This window comes from Brachycentrus maculatus, unplaced genomic scaffold (assembly GCF_059751285.1).
Source record: "Brachycentrus maculatus isolate JH-2025_06_01 unplaced genomic scaffold, ASM5975128v1 h1tg000954l, whole genome shotgun sequence".
Lineage (NCBI taxonomy): Eukaryota > Metazoa > Arthropoda > Insecta > Trichoptera > Brachycentridae > Brachycentrus > Brachycentrus maculatus.
In genome coordinates, this window is record NW_028281676.1 from 40,191 (window position 1) to 58,174 (window position 17,984).

General features: G+C 30.5%; 1 protein-coding gene across 1 annotated transcript; it reads left to right on the top strand.

Annotated features, from left to right (window-relative positions):
* The first annotated feature begins 331 nt into the window (after nt 1-331).
* On the top strand, nt 332-17,275 carry LOC148299777 (uncharacterized). Its single transcript, XM_088275689.1, has 5 exons — nt 332-406; nt 8,812-9,492; nt 12,996-13,131; nt 15,704-15,874; nt 17,034-17,275. The coding sequence occupies exons 1-5, from the start codon at nt 392-394 to the stop codon at nt 17,201-17,203; spliced, it is 1,173 nt and encodes a 390-aa protein (XP_088131815.1). The 5' UTR covers nt 332-391; the 3' UTR covers nt 17,204-17,275.
* The last annotated feature ends 709 nt before the right edge of the window (nt 17,276-17,984 follow it).

The window sequence follows — 17,984 nt, forward strand, 5'->3', positions numbered from 1 at the left end:
ATCATCTGGTCGTTAAAATGAAATTATTACGTTCTATCATTCGCACAAAAATAAAATTTTGAATGAGAGAAAGAAGACTCTCTTTTCTCTCTTTACAATTATTTCTCGTTATAATTATGTTTGAGGAGATGCATGAATGTGGAAAAGGCAATGATTAATTGCAAAAACAGATTGCAGAGGCCTTCTTTTCTCTCTGCCTACCCTTACGAGTATTTTGTAGAGATATTATTTTCTCGTTTCATTTCATACATTTAAAAAAAACTTTTTTTTCGGTAACCCTTTATAAAGCAAAGATAACAATATTAATATGATCATCTACTTTTTTACAGAGAAAAAACTGCTTATAGACGAACTTCCGGTAACAGCATAAAGATCATTTTTCTTCGAAACGATGGCGTTACTAAAGGTATGTGTAAAATCAATTAAATTCCATACTATTTTATTTTTTGACATCTCATCAAAGATGAAGAAGAATATGGAAGTCTGGGCATTTACGGGGCTGACGACCGTCATACGCTGGTTTAAGTGATCACTTTACACATGTGTAACATTCACCAATTCTACCCATTATTGACAACCACACTACTCAAATTCTTGGAAGTTCTATATATATGAACCAATTTAGAAACCTTGTTCTTGATTCACTAGAACTTCACTAGAGACATCTTTTGGTGAGATGTAAAGAAGCTTTTTATTAAGCAGAAACTCTTGTATTAAAATGTTGTAGATAAATTCTATACGTTTTCACAAATGACGTTAATATTTAACCTTTTGATGAAATGGTTTCGCTAATGAATGGAAGTGAACCATGGAGTTGGCAAAAGAAGGATGAAAGTAGACTGAATGCAGTCGGAATGCGATCTCTCAGCGCGGGTATTTTTGCCTAGAATTTTCACTCATGAATTACATGAAATTATAGTAGCTTTAAACATAAAGAGTAAATCCACTCACGAGAAGGCATAAGCTTTGAAACTTAAAAAGTTGATGCCTGTGTAGGGTCATGATAAGCGGTGTTGCATAAGCCGTAGCCAGATTTCAGAATCACTTGGACGTTAAGTAATTTAAAAAAAAACTGAGATAAGCATTATCGATAAAGTTAAGAAAAGTATGTTGAGATGGTTTGGGTATAATAATCGAAAGAGTGGAGAAAGAACCGTAAAACTGGACAAAAAAGCAGAGGAAGACCGAGAAAAACTTGACACGATTAAGTAAATGGAATATTTGGGCGTGGTCAGGCCGTTAATATAATTAATTTGTGTCGCAAATTCTAAATCGGAACTAATTAACTCGAAAGTGTCGGGTTGTGGTCCCGTGGTTAGTGTCTCAGACTTTTAAGTCAGAGTTTCTCGGTTCGATCCCACTCCACCACAATTTGGTACCTTTTTCTAATAATGACTCACTTAGGCTCACAGAAATAGTATGAAATTGAATTATTTTTGTAAATAATAAAAACACAAATATTTCTCTTTTATTAAAAAATAAGAGTTTCAATAAACGGGAAGTATTTTTATGTATTAATTTTAAATCAAACACAGACATTCGTTTGACAATGCCCTAACAAGGCGAAACAATTGTCACAATATCATTTTTTTATGTGTTTTTGTTAATAAAATACAACTTAGTAGACTCAAAAAGAAAATTAAATGGAGTTCTACAAATTAAACGCCAAATCAATAAATAGAGCAGTTTATTACTCAAATAAAAAGTATAAAGATAAAGAAAAATATGGAAGTCTGGGCATATACAGAGCTTACGACCTGTCATAAGCTGTTTAAGTGATCACTTCTCACACGTGTAACATTCACCCATAATACAAACACACTTTAAATTTTTTTTTGGAACTCATACTCATTTACAATATGTTCACAAACAAAATAATACAATCAAATTATAAGACGTTTTCAGACGTCTTCCAGTATGTAAAATTCATTCATTCAAACACTTATCCGCACCCCAACGGTGCATAAGGCACTGCATCATATAAACTCAATGTTATCTTGATCGTAAACACATGAAGGAAAGGTGATCAGCCATCCGCTTAAAATAATTTGAAATAAATGTTGAAGAGGCAAAGATTTTTCGCAAATTCAATTCTCTGCCTGCCCCTGAGGGGAAGCGTCATGAAGGTTATTTAGTTATTCGGTTAGCAAGTTAAAATTGTTATATTTCATTTCACTAATGAATACGTATACTTAAAAAAAATAATTCGACCAATTATCTCGATAAAGAAACGCGTTATATGAAATTGGATTAAAAGAACAATGCGGTGTATTACTTCTCTCAAGTACAGAGTTGCCACACACCGCTCTACGTACGCAGAGTTGATGAAATTTTCTTTAAAAATATCCCACACATCTATTATTATTTCAAAATATTTTTCAAACCTAAATTAGGCCATTGAAGCCATAAATAATTTGTATGTTTCTTATTTTTTTGACATCTCAACGCAGATGAAGAAGAATATGAGAGTCTGGGTATTTACAGGGTTTTTGATCTGTCGTGTTCTGTCACTTTTTGTACCACACAACTCAAAAAGGAACTCCTACATATACAGAATAAAATAACAACTTTAAAGTTTTTTTCCATATGAATATTTGTGTAAAAAACTACATACTTAGTTGTTATTTTGATTCTATAATTTATTCACTTTGTGGTAAAATCTATCCATTTTTAATTAATGTTTTACTAAGTAAATACCACTATTTCGTATAATATAAAAAACTTTTTTTTTAATTATAACACTGAAATAAATTACATATATTTATTTTTTATGTATCGTTCATCGTTTTCAAATATTTTTTCATAGATTATTATTTGGCTACCGTTCTGTAGGTCTCGGGTTCGATTACCAGGGTAAGGGAAAAAATATTAGTGATCTTACACTCTAATATTAATTTTAAATTACCCTGAACTAGTCCCTGAAGCGCAGGAACGATCACCTTGCCTTCGTGTAAGTAACGATCAAGATAACACTGCTTCAATATGATGCGTTTCCCTATGCACCACTAGGTGCGGATAAGGGTTGGAAAAAGAAGTATTTTCATTATCTCTTCAAAGATTGCAAATTGATAAAATAATCTGTATAATTGTAACATTATATTATTAACTTACATTATACCTTTGTTAATTTCATTTTGCGTAAACGAAGACAAAACATGGCATTTTAGTTACATATTTTGAAGATTTATAGACTTCCTGTAATTAAAAAATTATTTTGATTGTAATTATTTTACAAGGCTTTGTGTTGTAGCATTTTTTTTGAACTTTCAATCTATTTTTCACATTAAATTAACTAAAATAATGTACTGGATTGTAAAATTACAAATAATTGCAAACATGACAGAATGAAATTTATATATGTATATTTATATTTGTATATATAAATAAATATATATATATATATATATATATATATATATATATATATATAATATATATATATATATATATATATATATATATATATATATATATATATATATATATATATATATATATATATATATATATATATATATATGTATATATATATATATATATATATATATATATATATATATATAAAAATATATATATATATATATATATATATATATATATAAATATATATATATATATATATATATATATATATATATATATATATATATATATATATATATATATATATATATATATTTATTTATATATATATATATATATATATATATATATATATATATATATATATATATATATATATATATATATATATATATATATATATATATATATATATATATATATATATATATATATATATATATTATTTGTTGTTTTTTATATAAAATGTATTGTAACGAAGAAATATCACTACAATACAATCCTACAAAATATACAACAATAGTTAAACAATAAAGCCTTAGTCAATAAACCCAGATTTGTGAACAAGGATTCTGACACACCTAAAATATTGCGAGATATTTCTTATTTTTTAATTCACGCACAATTTTCCACATATTATTCTAAGGAATCTTAATTGGTTCATTCATGAAAAATTATCAATCGCATCAATGAAAAATAGCGAGGCCAGTTAGGAAAAACTACAAGTATTCCACCGGAGTATTAATATAACGTGCAAAACGTCCAAAAGCACGGAAGACCAGATCAATCATTCCCACATACACGCATTGTTGGACTTCAAACAATGGCCCGATGGTAGACTAGAATCACAGTGAACAAAACGTACCCGGGTTCGACGTCGAAAAATACAGAGCCATAATTAAAACTAAGACAGATTTAGCAGCCAGAGACCGTGGGAAGCCGAGATAAACAATGGTGCAAGATGTTATTCAGCGCTTTGTTTAGACAGAATTTGCTAATATTCAAATTGGGAGAAAAAGCGGTCGAAAGGAAATTTGCGAGGAGAATTCTTATAACACTCTCCTTATCATTCATTAATATGCTTGATACTTCACAAATTTTTCGACTGATGGCGTAACAATCGGCCATAATTCATAAAATATTTTTTTCTTCCGGCACAAAATAATGTTAAGCTATCTTTAATTTAAGTGTTTCTTACAATGATTAAGGAAACACTTCTTTTTAAACCACTTGAGTTTTATTAAAGACTACTAGTTTCGTAAGCTAAACTTCTATCGTCAGGTCCGAATAATAACTAAAATATAAAATAAAAAACTGTTCTATAAGTAAGGAGAGGGGTAAGTTAGGGGGGGGGGTTAGTCAAGGGGCGGAGTTTGAAAACAAAGGAAAAATGGAGAGCAAAGGTGAAAAATATCAAAAAAATGTGTGATTTAATAAATTTTTATTAGAATTTAGTTTTTTTTTTTTTTTTTGGAGAAAAAAAAGTGTTTCCTTAATCATTGTAACGTGTCTTACCACATAGTTAATCCCGAAACAGTAAATAAAATAATTTTTTCGTGGTAAATATCACTACATATTTCTTAAAACCTAATGTGACACGTGTTTCGATGCATTTCGCATATAGATATTACCAAAATGTGACTGCCGAATCAGTTAATGAAACGAAGATATTTTTTTGTATCAAACATATATATTTGTACCGTTATTTTAACTATGTCTGGTTAAATGGAGAAAAGAAAAGCACATTTATACGTATATATATATATATATATATATATATATATATATATATATATATATATATATATATATATATATATATATATATATATATATATATATATATATATATATATATATATATATATATATATATATATATATATATATATATAAATATATATATATATATATATATATATATATATATATATATATATATATATATATATATATATATATTTATATATATATATATAAATATATATATATATATATATATATATATATATATATATATATATATATATATATATATATATTTATATATATATATATATATATATATATATATCACTTTATACGCGCGTAAAATTCATTTAAGTACCCATGTTTGAGAACCACAATACTCTTATTTATGATGATGAAAAAAATCATGTTTTGAAGCATCTCTGAGTATTTGAAATAGTTCGTTTAGGATTTTGCATACGTTTTAATCAATGGTCTCTGCTTAGTAAAAAAAACTTACTTTATTCAACCGCAGACAAGTCTCTAAAAGTAAGAATCTTCATTCCTTTAAAACTACAAAAATGGGCATAATGGGCAGAACGGTGAACGTTACACAAGAGTATAAGGTGATCACTCAAGCCAGCCATATGCTAGATCTTGGCCACCTTGGGATACTCAGACTTCCATATACATACATGTTTCATATGAAGTAAGACACTTTTTACAAAAATCGACTTATTTGAGATCACACGAAGAAAACCTATTAATAACAATGATTAATGATTGCAAACTTTGTACATATTACACATGTATTACAAAAACAAGACAATTACACATGTTTCGAACATCATTTATTATTTTCCAATATATGAGCGATTTCCTCTTCGTGATACAAGAAAAAAACATTGCTAAATCAAGTTAGAGGTCACATTTTCATTGTGCTACAGTTTTAAGTGGATCGAGTGACGTTGTTTGAAAATCCGACCAAGGTCGGGTTTTTCAAACGAAGCCCATTTGAAAAGGTGACAGTGAAGGATGATATATGGTCTGATCGTGTGAATAAAAGCAGTCGAGTGGATAACTCGCCGGCTTTTGTAGGTGATCCCAATCGTGTGCGAAAACAAAAGGAAATCATTTCGGATACGCTACATTATTTTCTAAATAAAATCTCTGGTCAAAGTATAAGGTTTGTGGAAAAATGAGAGTCATGTTTTCAGGCGTCTCGCAATGTGTAAAATCATTCAGGAAGGATCTTGAAAACAATTTATAAAGGTCTCTGCTGAATAAAAAAGGTTACTCAACGCAACCATAGATGGTGCCCCGAACTCAAATGTAAAGGATGGTTTACGAACTTTAATTGAAGGATATATGTATATAGGATATATATATATATATATATATATATATATATATATATATATATATATATATATATATATATATATATATATATATATATATATATATATATATATATATATATATATATATATATATATATATATATATATATATATATATATATATATATATATATATATATATATATGTATATATATATTATATACATATATATATATATATATATATATATATATTATATATATATATGTATATATATATATATATATATACATATATATTCCCGCCTCCGTTGTATAGTGGTCAGACCGGTTTGAAGGTGTCAGTAAAGACGAAACCCGGTAACTGGTCAAAAAAACTATATTCTAAAGAAAAATATCAAGTTAAAAATAAAAATATAAAATAAAAAGTTGATTATTTATCAACTTGTAAATGAGAACAATTATTTTTTACCACTTGATTTATATTTGTTTTATTTTAACGACTTGTTTCGGAAGGGACAGATGCTTTTATCTATGGGTCTTAGTATCAGTCCGCCTCCGTAGTATAATGGTCAGCACGCTCGGCTACCGTACTGGAGGTCCTGGGTTCGATTCCCAGGGGGGGTCAAATAAATATAAGTGATTTTTTCACTGTATTATTTATTCAATATTACCCTGGACTGGTACCAGAAGCGGAGGGCTGATCAATTTTCCTTCATGTGTAAACGATCAAGATAACACTGCGTTTATATGAAGCAGTGCCCTATGCACCATTCAGGTGCGGATAAGGGTTTTATTTTTTATTTTTTATTATCTATGGGTCTTAGTATAGACTATTTTATTATAATTTATTAAATATATAAAATGCAGTTTCACCAAGAAGTGTCAGTATAAAACTAAACAAAAATATGTATTAATAATTTCTAAAGAGGTCATACCTCACGACTTGGTGATGATACTTTATTTAAAGCCTGTCATCAATCACATCTCGTTGAGAGAACTATCATTTTGTAATTTACCGTAATTAGAGCTTTAGTTTAGTAAACATTCACTAAAGTTGAGAAATTTGGAGCATTAGTTGGACGATTTAGCGAGTTTTTTTTAAATATATATTTTATAGGTATTCAAACTCTATGTGAAACGTCTATTGTTCCTCTTTCTACTGAAGAAGAAAGCAGTTTTGGGGATCCCAGGGCTTACGAATTCATCATCCGCACCCCAATGGTGCATAGGGCACTGCATTATATTATCCCAGTGTTATCTTGGTCGTTAACACACGAAAGAAAGGTGGTCAGCCCTCCGCTTCAGGGACCAGTCCAAGGTGATACTGAATAAATATTAGAGTGAAAAAATCAATTGTATTTATTTGGACCCCCCTGGGAATCGAACCCGGGACCTCTAGAATGGTAGCCGAGCGTGATGACCATTACACTACGAAGGCGGACAAATGGCGGATCATTTAAACGCTTGTGTAACGTTTACCAATCTGTTAATCTGTGATCATCTGCTTTTATTTTTGGAACTTGTATATATTACTATTTTTGAAGAATAATATGAAAGTTTGGGGATTTGCGGGGCTTACGACCGTCATAGGCTGGTTTAAGTGATCAGTTTACACACGTGTAACATTAACCAATTCTACCCATGATTGACAACCACACTACTCAAATTCTTGGAACTTCTACATATGTATATCATTAATGGCTGATTTGAGAAAGCTTGTATTTAGCAGAGACCCTTTTATTTAGATGTAAGTAAGATCCTACCCGGATTATTTAACATACTGGGAGACGCCTTAAACATAAGTTCTATATATATATTTCATTTTTATTCATATTTTCGTCCGCCTCCGTGGTGTAATGGTCAGCGTGTTTAGCTACCGTGCTGGAGGTCCCGGGTTCGATTCCCAGGGGGGGTAAAAATAAATATTAGTGATTTAACACTGTAATATTTATTTAATATTACCCTGGACCGGTTCCTGAAGCGCAAGAGTGATCACCTTGCCTTCATGTTAGTAATGATCAAGATAACACTGCGTTAATTTGATGCAGTGCCCTATGCACCATTAGGTGCGGATAAGGGTTATAAGTAAGTAAGGAAGTATATTATTCAATTATATATATATGATACTAGTATACGTGCCTTATCTGTTTTTAGAACAGAAGTTTCGTTACAATGTCAAATTTATAACGGGAACTGTGAATACATGCGATGATGTTTAAATTGTATTATATGTAATGTCATTTCATTAAGGATGAAACATATTCTTTAAAAATAAATATTATGTCTTGAGTTATTAATTCTGTCCGTTTTTTAATTAACTGAACGTTTATGTATAAAAAAATCTTTTTCTCTTTTTAATTATTTTTTCCCTCAGGTATTGTCAGTTCTTCTACTATCGACTTCCATAATAGCTGAACCTCCAGTAAGAAACAGTTTCTCTGGCTACAACTATGCTCCACCACCACCAAGCTACAGTCCGCCCAGCACAAGCTATGGAACTCCCAGCTCAAGCTACAACGCCCCCGCATCCAGCTTCTCGTCGCCTAGCTCAAACTACGGAGCTCCCAGCGCGCACTACAACGCTCCTAGCTCGGGCTACTCGGCACCCAGCTCAAGCTACGGCGCTCCCAGTTCAAGCTACATAGCTCCCAGCTCAAGCTACAGCACCCCTAGCTCCAGCTATGGAGCTCCCAGCCAAAGCTATAAACCTGTATCTTCCAGTTACAAAATGCCAAGTAATAGCTACATCGCTCCCAGTTCAAACTATGCTGCACCTACCAGTAGCTATATCGCTCCCAGCTCCAGCTATAACGCTCCCAGCTCAAGCTACCGCGCTCCCAGTTCAAGCTTCGCCTCCCAAAGCGCTGGCGGAAGTCAGGGATACAACTACAACAAGCCGTCTTCTAACTACAACGCACCCAGCGCTAGCTATAACGCACCCAGTACTAGCTACAACGCACCCAGTTCTAGCTATGCTAGTCCTAGCTCAAATTATGGCGCTCCTAGCTCTGGACACGGAAGCTACGATAACCATGGACAAGATGAAAATAATGAGGTATGTAATTCAAAAGTAATGCGCTAATTATCCCATGGTTCATGACCTTTTGCTGTAATCGTATTTCTATGGGAAAGCTTTCAAAGTAGCTGATCTTATGGGGCAAGGCTAGATCGTTATTTCATAGCTATAATTATTGAAATAATATACAATTCGAAGGAAGTATAATAATTACTATAATAACTATCCAATAACTAGATTATAATGAAAAAAAAATGAATTAATCATTGAATTGCCATTTAAAAATACCTCGAAATAGGTCGAATTAGGTTATTTAATAACAAATTATACATAACTTGGCAACATTTTAAAAAATTATGCTTTTATAAATTTGCCCGATTTCGCGTTACATTGTATAAAGTGATTATTTCAACCATTCTATGACAAGTCGTAAGCTCTAAAAATACGTAGACTTATACCATTTTTACAACATTTTAAGTGTGTCCAAATAATTGTTCACAAATCTGGATTATCTCCAATTATATGAATTATTTTTCACATAATTTTTTGACATCTCAACATAAATGAAGAAGAATATAGAAGTCTAGACAGCCACACTACTCAAATTCTTGAAATTGGATCGTATATATAGAACTTCCAAGAATTTGAGTAGTGTGTGTGGTGGTCAATCGAATGTTACATGTGTGTAAAGTGATCATTTTAATCAGCCTATGACGGTCGTAAGCCCCGTAAATGCCCAGACTTCCATATTCTTCTTCATATATGTTAAGATGTGAAAAAAATATCAGTTAAGTATTGGACAAAGAAACCACTTACTCTCGTTGGTGAAATCGACACCAGTGTTGTAACTTTGGGTGATCATTAACCTCAGGTGACTTCACGTCTTCATCGTTATATTAAGTATTCTTTTGTCTTTATTTGTATTACAAAATTAGACGTCTTAATATTAAAAGTATTTAATTAACAAAGTTCTAAATAAACCCACTTAAGCAGCGGGCACTAGCAATTAATATGCAAGGTTTTTGCCTTAATTAGGGCAAATAAATCTTAGTGATACAACAGTGAGGTAGAAATCATGGATGATTCAATGATCCAAGAACAAAGTTCCATTTCTCGAATGTTTTTCCCAGATACTTTGTGGCACATTTTATAAACTTTATAAAATAAAACAACTTTGTTTTTCCGTTTTTTTTATTATAAGTACACTTTAACCTACCGGTTTCGATAAGAACCTTGCCATCATCAGAGTTTATTTAATCCTAAAACATTAAAATACTCATTATTAATTACATTCCCTTACCAAAAATATCCACACAATCCGTTTATTCAAAGTTCTATTTATTTATATGTATATTTAAATATATATTGTCTGCCTCCGTAGTGTAATGGTCAGCACGCTCGGCTACCATTCTGGAGGTCCGGGGTTTGATTCCCAGGGGGATCAAATAGTAATTTCTTCACTCTAATATTTATTCAATATTACCCTGGACTGGTACCTGAAACGGGGGGCTGATCACCTTTCCTTCATGTGTGAATGATCAAGATAACACTGTGTTTATATGATGCAGTGCCCTATGCACCATCGAGTGCGGATAAGGGATAGAAGAAGAAATGTATTTTTATATATATATTTATATATATATATATATATATATATATATATATATATATATATATATATATATATATATATATATATATATATATATATATATATATATATATATATATATATATATATATATGCAGAGGAAGACCGAAGACAACTTAGCTTTATCAAGTATTTCGAATACTTGAAAGCAGTAAGGCTAAGAATCGGATAATCGGCGTGTGATAATATGAGAAGTGGCGAATAATGTTTGCAAAGACAGTGTAGTGTGACTTTCTATCCTCTCTGCCTACACCTGCGGTTACTTATTAATCTTATTCACTTAATTTTTCTCATAACACCGTTTTTGTTTTGAAAAAATAAGTTTTTCTTCGTGTATGATTTTGAAAAGGAAAGAATTATTGAAAGGTGAGGAGTTAAAGAAATAAAATAAAAATACATTTTCCATACAATAAAAAAAAATCGGATGTGTGGTGGCGACAGTGTATCCGCGTAGCTGGACGCGTAATGAATTATATCATTGCGAGTAAGACCTTAAGGTAAATAAGTAAAGGACTTATGTAAAAGTAAGTAACTTATGTAATAGGTCCTTAATTTTATTAGTAAAGCAGTTATCTCAAATCGGTGAAAACGTCCACAAAAGTAGCTAGCGTTCCATATTAGGAGCGATGTTTACATTACTCGTATAACATTCATAGTCCATAATGGGACCTATGAGTTATATTACATATATTATACATACATGAGATGCCCGAAGCAGACATTTCCCAAATTACATTTTTGACCTCTGCACAAATTCAGAGAACTCACCATTAATTTATATTCAAGCAACGTCTCTGTATAGACTTGTTTAAAAATAGTAGTCTTTTGCTGACTTTGATCCTTCTGGAGATAAAACTGACTATGTACAGGACTATGAACTCAGTTTTATGGAGGTTTTATGGTGTCCTTTGGTTTAATGACGTTTTTGACCTTAGATACAGAAATTATGGTAAAAATAAATTACTGAGTCACCATAACGCCTAGGTAGGCAGAGAGAATAGAACGCTATAGATATATGTCTTTGCAAACAGTCTTAGCTTTTCCACGTTCATGCATCTCCTCATACATGCCCGCCGATTATTACGACACCTGACATGATACCTTTCAAGTATCGGATCATGCCAAGTTTTCCTTGGTCTTCCTCTGCTTCAATTTTTTTTATTTTTCATCATATACATAATTACAACTTTAATTTTACAATTACAAATAATAAAAAAAATCACAATTTACTTTTCGTATAATTTTATAAACAAATATTGTAAAATATGATTTCGGCATAGGAAAAGCTGGGTGTGACACATTACTTTAAAAAAAATAAAAAATTTTATATATTGAAAAATATATAAATAAATAGAAGCAGAGGGAAACTGCGGAAAACTTGGCATGATCAAGTTAGACAAAACCTTAAAAATGGTCAGGACTCGTAATATTCGGCGGGTATGTATGAGGAGGTGCACGAATGTGGAAAAGGTAAAGAATGTTTGAAAAGTCCGATTGTGTGTCATTCTATTCTCTCTGCCTACCTCTGCGGGAAAGCGCAACATGATAATATAGAAGATGGTTAAATAGAGAAGACAATAAAGAAGCTAATTACTAATTCACACTGGGGAACTTCTAGAAAATTTGGTGATGGACTTACACCCTTGTATTATTTAGATTGGCAGTGACAGGTATATTGAAAGCTTTTAAATGTAAATTCATAGTAAAATCGGGATACAATTTTATGATGTTTCACATTTTCAATAAATTTCGCAACTTAGTTCAAAAAACAAATTGCTTAGCAAGAGCAGATCTGTCAGGAAGCCTAGATGCTTCTGTATCAGATCTGGGCATGCGGTAGGACAGCTTTCAATATAATTACTAATTCAAAATGAATTTGGTTAATTTACAGCCCAAGTCCTACGAATTCGGATACGCAGTAAAGGATCCTTACACCGGAAATGACTATGGGCGCAAGGAAATGTCCGACGGAAACACCGTCAAGGGAGAATATAGAGTGCAACTTCCGGACGGAAGGACACAAATTGGTAAGGACTCTTCTTCATTATCTTCTTCTTCTTCTTCTTCTTCGTCTTCTTCTTTTTCTATTTCGGCTTCTTCTTCGTCTTCATCTTCTTATCATCTTCTTCTCTTTCTTATTCTTCTTCATAATCTTCTTCTTCTTCCTCTTCATCTTCTTCCTCTTCTTCTTCTTTTTCTTATTCTTCTTCATATTCTTCTTCTTTTTCTTCTTCTTCAACTTCTTCTTCTTATTTTTCTTCTTAATCTATTTCTTCTTCATTAGCCCTCTGTCCTCCACTGCTGGATATTGGCCTCCTCCGTATCCTTCCATTTATATACCTACCCTAATCCCCAATCAATGGTGCATAAAGCACTGCCCCAAATCGATGAAATGCCAACTTGATCAATCATCAATCTCATGAACGCGAGGTGATCTATCCTGTGCAAATGTGGTGCCAGGACTCCATTATGTACTGGCAATTTAACCTTTGCTGTTAGGCTTTATTTTCTTTTACTGATTTAAGTGCGCCATTCACTCTGTTATCGTAAAAATATAAAATAAATATATAACTGTTTACATTTTGACATGTACACATACATGAGGGAGAATATGGATCTGGGTATTTACAGAGCTTATGACCGGTTATACGCTAGTTAAGTGATTGCTTCACACACGTTCACCATTCTACCCTTGAATGAACAACCAAAATACTAAATATTTTGGAACTCCTAAAATATGAATAAATCTAATCGTGTGAGTTTACTGGAGCCATCTATGGTTGATTTGAAAGAGATATCTTTAGCAGACCCTTTTATTGTGATGTATGGCTATGATCCTTATGTATATAAGATCCTAACCGGATTATTCAACACACTGGGAGACGCCTAAAACATGATTTTGGACACATGAGAAACGCCAGAAAATATCATTTACATTTTTATTAAAGCTTAAAATTTGACCAGATAATTTATTTACAACATTTTGAGTGTGTCCAAGACTTCCATATTCTTCTTCATCTTTGATGGATGTCAAAAAATAATATGAAAATTACCCCTGTAATTGGAGATAATCCATATATTGTGCACAAGTATTTGGACACACTCAAAATGTTGTAAATCTATATCACATTAGTGGGTGCGAAGAATGCCTAGAAAGATGCATTTAGGTGTTTGCCATTTTAACACCATTCAAGCAAATACGTGACCAAAATTTACAAAATTACGTGTCGTTATCGAATGTGCGATCTCCGTTTTTTTGTTATAAAATATGCTAGACTCATTCACTCGTGAGAGCATCCTAAATTGTTTAAATTCCCAGAATGACATATATACAAGTTATGTGTACTAATTTGAAGCGAAAAACGACGTTTCATCGGTAGGCGATTTTTAAGATTTTTAAGATTTCATCGATTTTTAAGATTATATTTAAAGGTAGGGCAAACGTCCAGCTTATTGGTCCCTTGACAATTACAGACAATTTAGTAAATATATATTTATATATATATATATATATATATATATATATATATATATATATATATATATATATATATATATATATATATATATATATATATATAAATATATATATATATTTATATATATATATATATATATAAATATATTTATATATATATATATATATATATATATATATATATATATATATATATATATATATATATATATATATATATATATATATATATATATATATATATATATATATATATATATATATATATATATATATATATATATATATATATATATATATATATATATATATATATATATATATATATATATATATACATATATATTTAAACATATATATATATATATATATATATATATATATATATATATATATATATATATATATATATATATATATATATATATATATATATAAATATATATTTATATATATATATATATATATATATATATATATATATATATATATATATATATATATATATATGTGTGTGTATATATATATACCCTTAAGGGTTTTACCTAAGAGGATCTGTTGTACAGTAAAAAGTTCAATAAGTAGCTTGATATATTTATTTTTAATACATTGTATTATATTCTTAAACTCTAAAAACGATCTCCTGAAAAATCAAGTTTTTTCAAATATGACGTTGTTGAAAGGAGTGAGTGAAATGACATATCCTAGGATCTAAAAGAAAGAAGAAGAGGTAGAAGAGGAAGTAATAATCTAATTACTTTTTGGAAACGTCTGAGACAATACTATCTATCATTAGAATCCCAACTGTCCATCAATCCTCCTCCCTTAGTTTTTCCTTCTACCTCCTTCCCTAAACTCCCTTTTTCCCTTGCCTTCCTTATTATCATCAATTTGTAATTTATGTTTTTTTAATGTTCAAGCACTTTCTACCCTCTGATTACAAACAGATATATAAGGGGTCAAACATTTTGACCAATATCACTAGTCTGTTTTTGGTTGGCTGGAAGATATTGCTTTTTAGCAATAAGCCCGCCAATGTACTTTTTTCTATTGTGTACATGAATTTTAAATAAATAAATATATATTAATTTTAAATATTTCATGACTATTTCTTTTTCAAGTCACCTATCATGCTGACTGGAAGACTGGATTCCACGCCGACGTAAAGTACGAGGGTGAAGCTAAATACCCCGAGACCTATCAGACATATGGGGGTGGAAAAAACCAAGGGGTTGGTAGTCCCAGCGCTTCGTATGGAGCTCCAGCTGCGTCCTCAGGAAATTACAATCAAGGTACCATTATTTGTACACTCTATTATAATTTTTTATCTCAACCATATATTCTTTGTTTGCCCAATAAATGACCAAATGTCAACATTTTTTAAAACACTGGCCCCGCTTATTCCCCTCCCTACAGATATCCATCTCATCCTGGCGAGCAGGAACCTAATTATCTACAAACTTATAGTAATTTTTTTTTTAATTGAACTGAATTAATTTATAATTCAATAATAAGTCTATCATATTTTATAATTAAGTTATATTATTTAATTAACTTGACTTTGGCAAAAGCAATATATTTTATATGCAACGCCATTATATATTAAACAAAAAAATAATTTATTTTTTTGTACATTCTAGTATAATTATTTGTATTCCTCTATCTTTCTATTAATGTCAGTTACACCCAGGCTTTCACTAATGGGACCAAGATGAAAAGTAGCGGAAATACGTGTCAAAATTAGATTTTAACAAATAATGGTATTTACAAAGTCAAATTAAAATTTTTAAAAATCATATTAAATTTATGCTGCCATGTCAAAATGTAAAAATAACTCCTTAGTGGAGAAACCCAGATTTGCGAACGAAAATTTAGACACACTCAAAATGTTCTAGAATAAAATATCAACTACCTATCTCGTTTTTTCTACATTAATTTTATTTGACCAGCCACAAGGCAGGGGTTAAAAACCATGATTTTATACAATTTTTCTGACAAAATAAATTTAAATTAAATGAGTTTAAGTATTGTACTATAATAATAATTATATGTAGATTATAGTAAAGGATTTAAGCATAATTTAATATAATTTTACGTTAGAAATGGATTTTGTATATGAATTTAAATAATATATAATTGAAGTGTCGGGTTGTGGTCCCGTAGTTAGTGTCGCGGACTCTTAAGTCACAGTTTCTTGGTTCGAACCCCTTCTCTATTTGATACCTTTTTCTAATAATAAGCCGCTTAGGCTCACAGAAATAGTATGAAATTGAAATATGTGTGTGAAGAATAAAAACACAAATATGTTTTGATTTTTTATAATAAATAAAAAAAATCTAAAAATCAGGAAACGTTGGTTGACGACCTCTTTTACTGTTCTTTCTTGACTATGTACAAATTTCAATAAAAATCCGATGTTTTAATAGTATCTTATCATATTTATATTTCCAGGGTCTTCGTATGCATCGCCATCTGCAGGTCAGTTCTCAGCACCCGACTACAGCGGATCTCAGGGAGGCTTCTCTTCCGGCATTTCCGGTGGGAAATACGACTCATATTCCGCTTCCGGAAGCCAGTACAAAGCCCCTTCCTCAACATACGGAACCTCCGAATTCCACTAGATTTAAAAATAAAATATTTAAAAGTACATAATTACGAATGATCGCGAGAGATTGAATGAATGATATGCTTGATATTTTATTGGGACACTCATTGAAAAGAGGGTTGATTTTTTTATTAAATAAAGAAAACTATATAACCATGTTTATTAATTTATAAATGTGGAATTTTGTAACTGTAATAGTACAATAACTTATTTTGTGTAACTCGTTTATGCTGTAACTATTCTGTATGACTTGATTGATGTAACTTTTCTGTAAAATTCTCAAATAAAATAAAAAATACAATTTAATTCTTATAAATATATGTAACAAAACATTTATTTGAAATAAATTGATTTATCAACATATGTACTTTATAAGCGTCTTAAAACTATGTCGTTTCATTTGCATAATTTATAAAGTGATTATAACAATACCATGTTAGAACTTTGTATCCCTTTCTTCAAATTAAAACAAAATCATATATTATCTTGAATATAATATATAAATAAAACCCTTATCTGCACCCAAAATGGTGCATAGGGCACTGTGTCATATAAACGCAGTGTTATCTTGATCGTTTATACATGAAGGAAAGGTGATCAGCCCTCCGCTTCAGGTACCAGTCCATGGTAATTATGAATAAATATTACAGTGAAAAAATCACTAATATTTATTTTACCCCCCTTGGGAATCGAACCCGGGACCTCCAGAACGGTAGCCGAGCGTGCTGACCATTACACTACGGAGGTGGATCTTGAATACATAATAAATATTTATTTTCACTCATTGATATGTGCAT

Excerpts from the sequence above, each read along its gene's own strand:
- LOC148299777 (XM_088275689.1), top strand. Across the intron at positions 9,493-12,995 it reads GACAAGATGAAAATAATGAG|CCCAAGTCCTACGAATTCGG; the intron begins GTATGTAATTCA and ends GTTAATTTACAG. Across the intron at positions 15,875-17,033 it reads CTCAGGAAATTACAATCAAG|GGTCTTCGTATGCATCGCCA; the intron begins GTACCATTATTT and ends TTATATTTCCAG.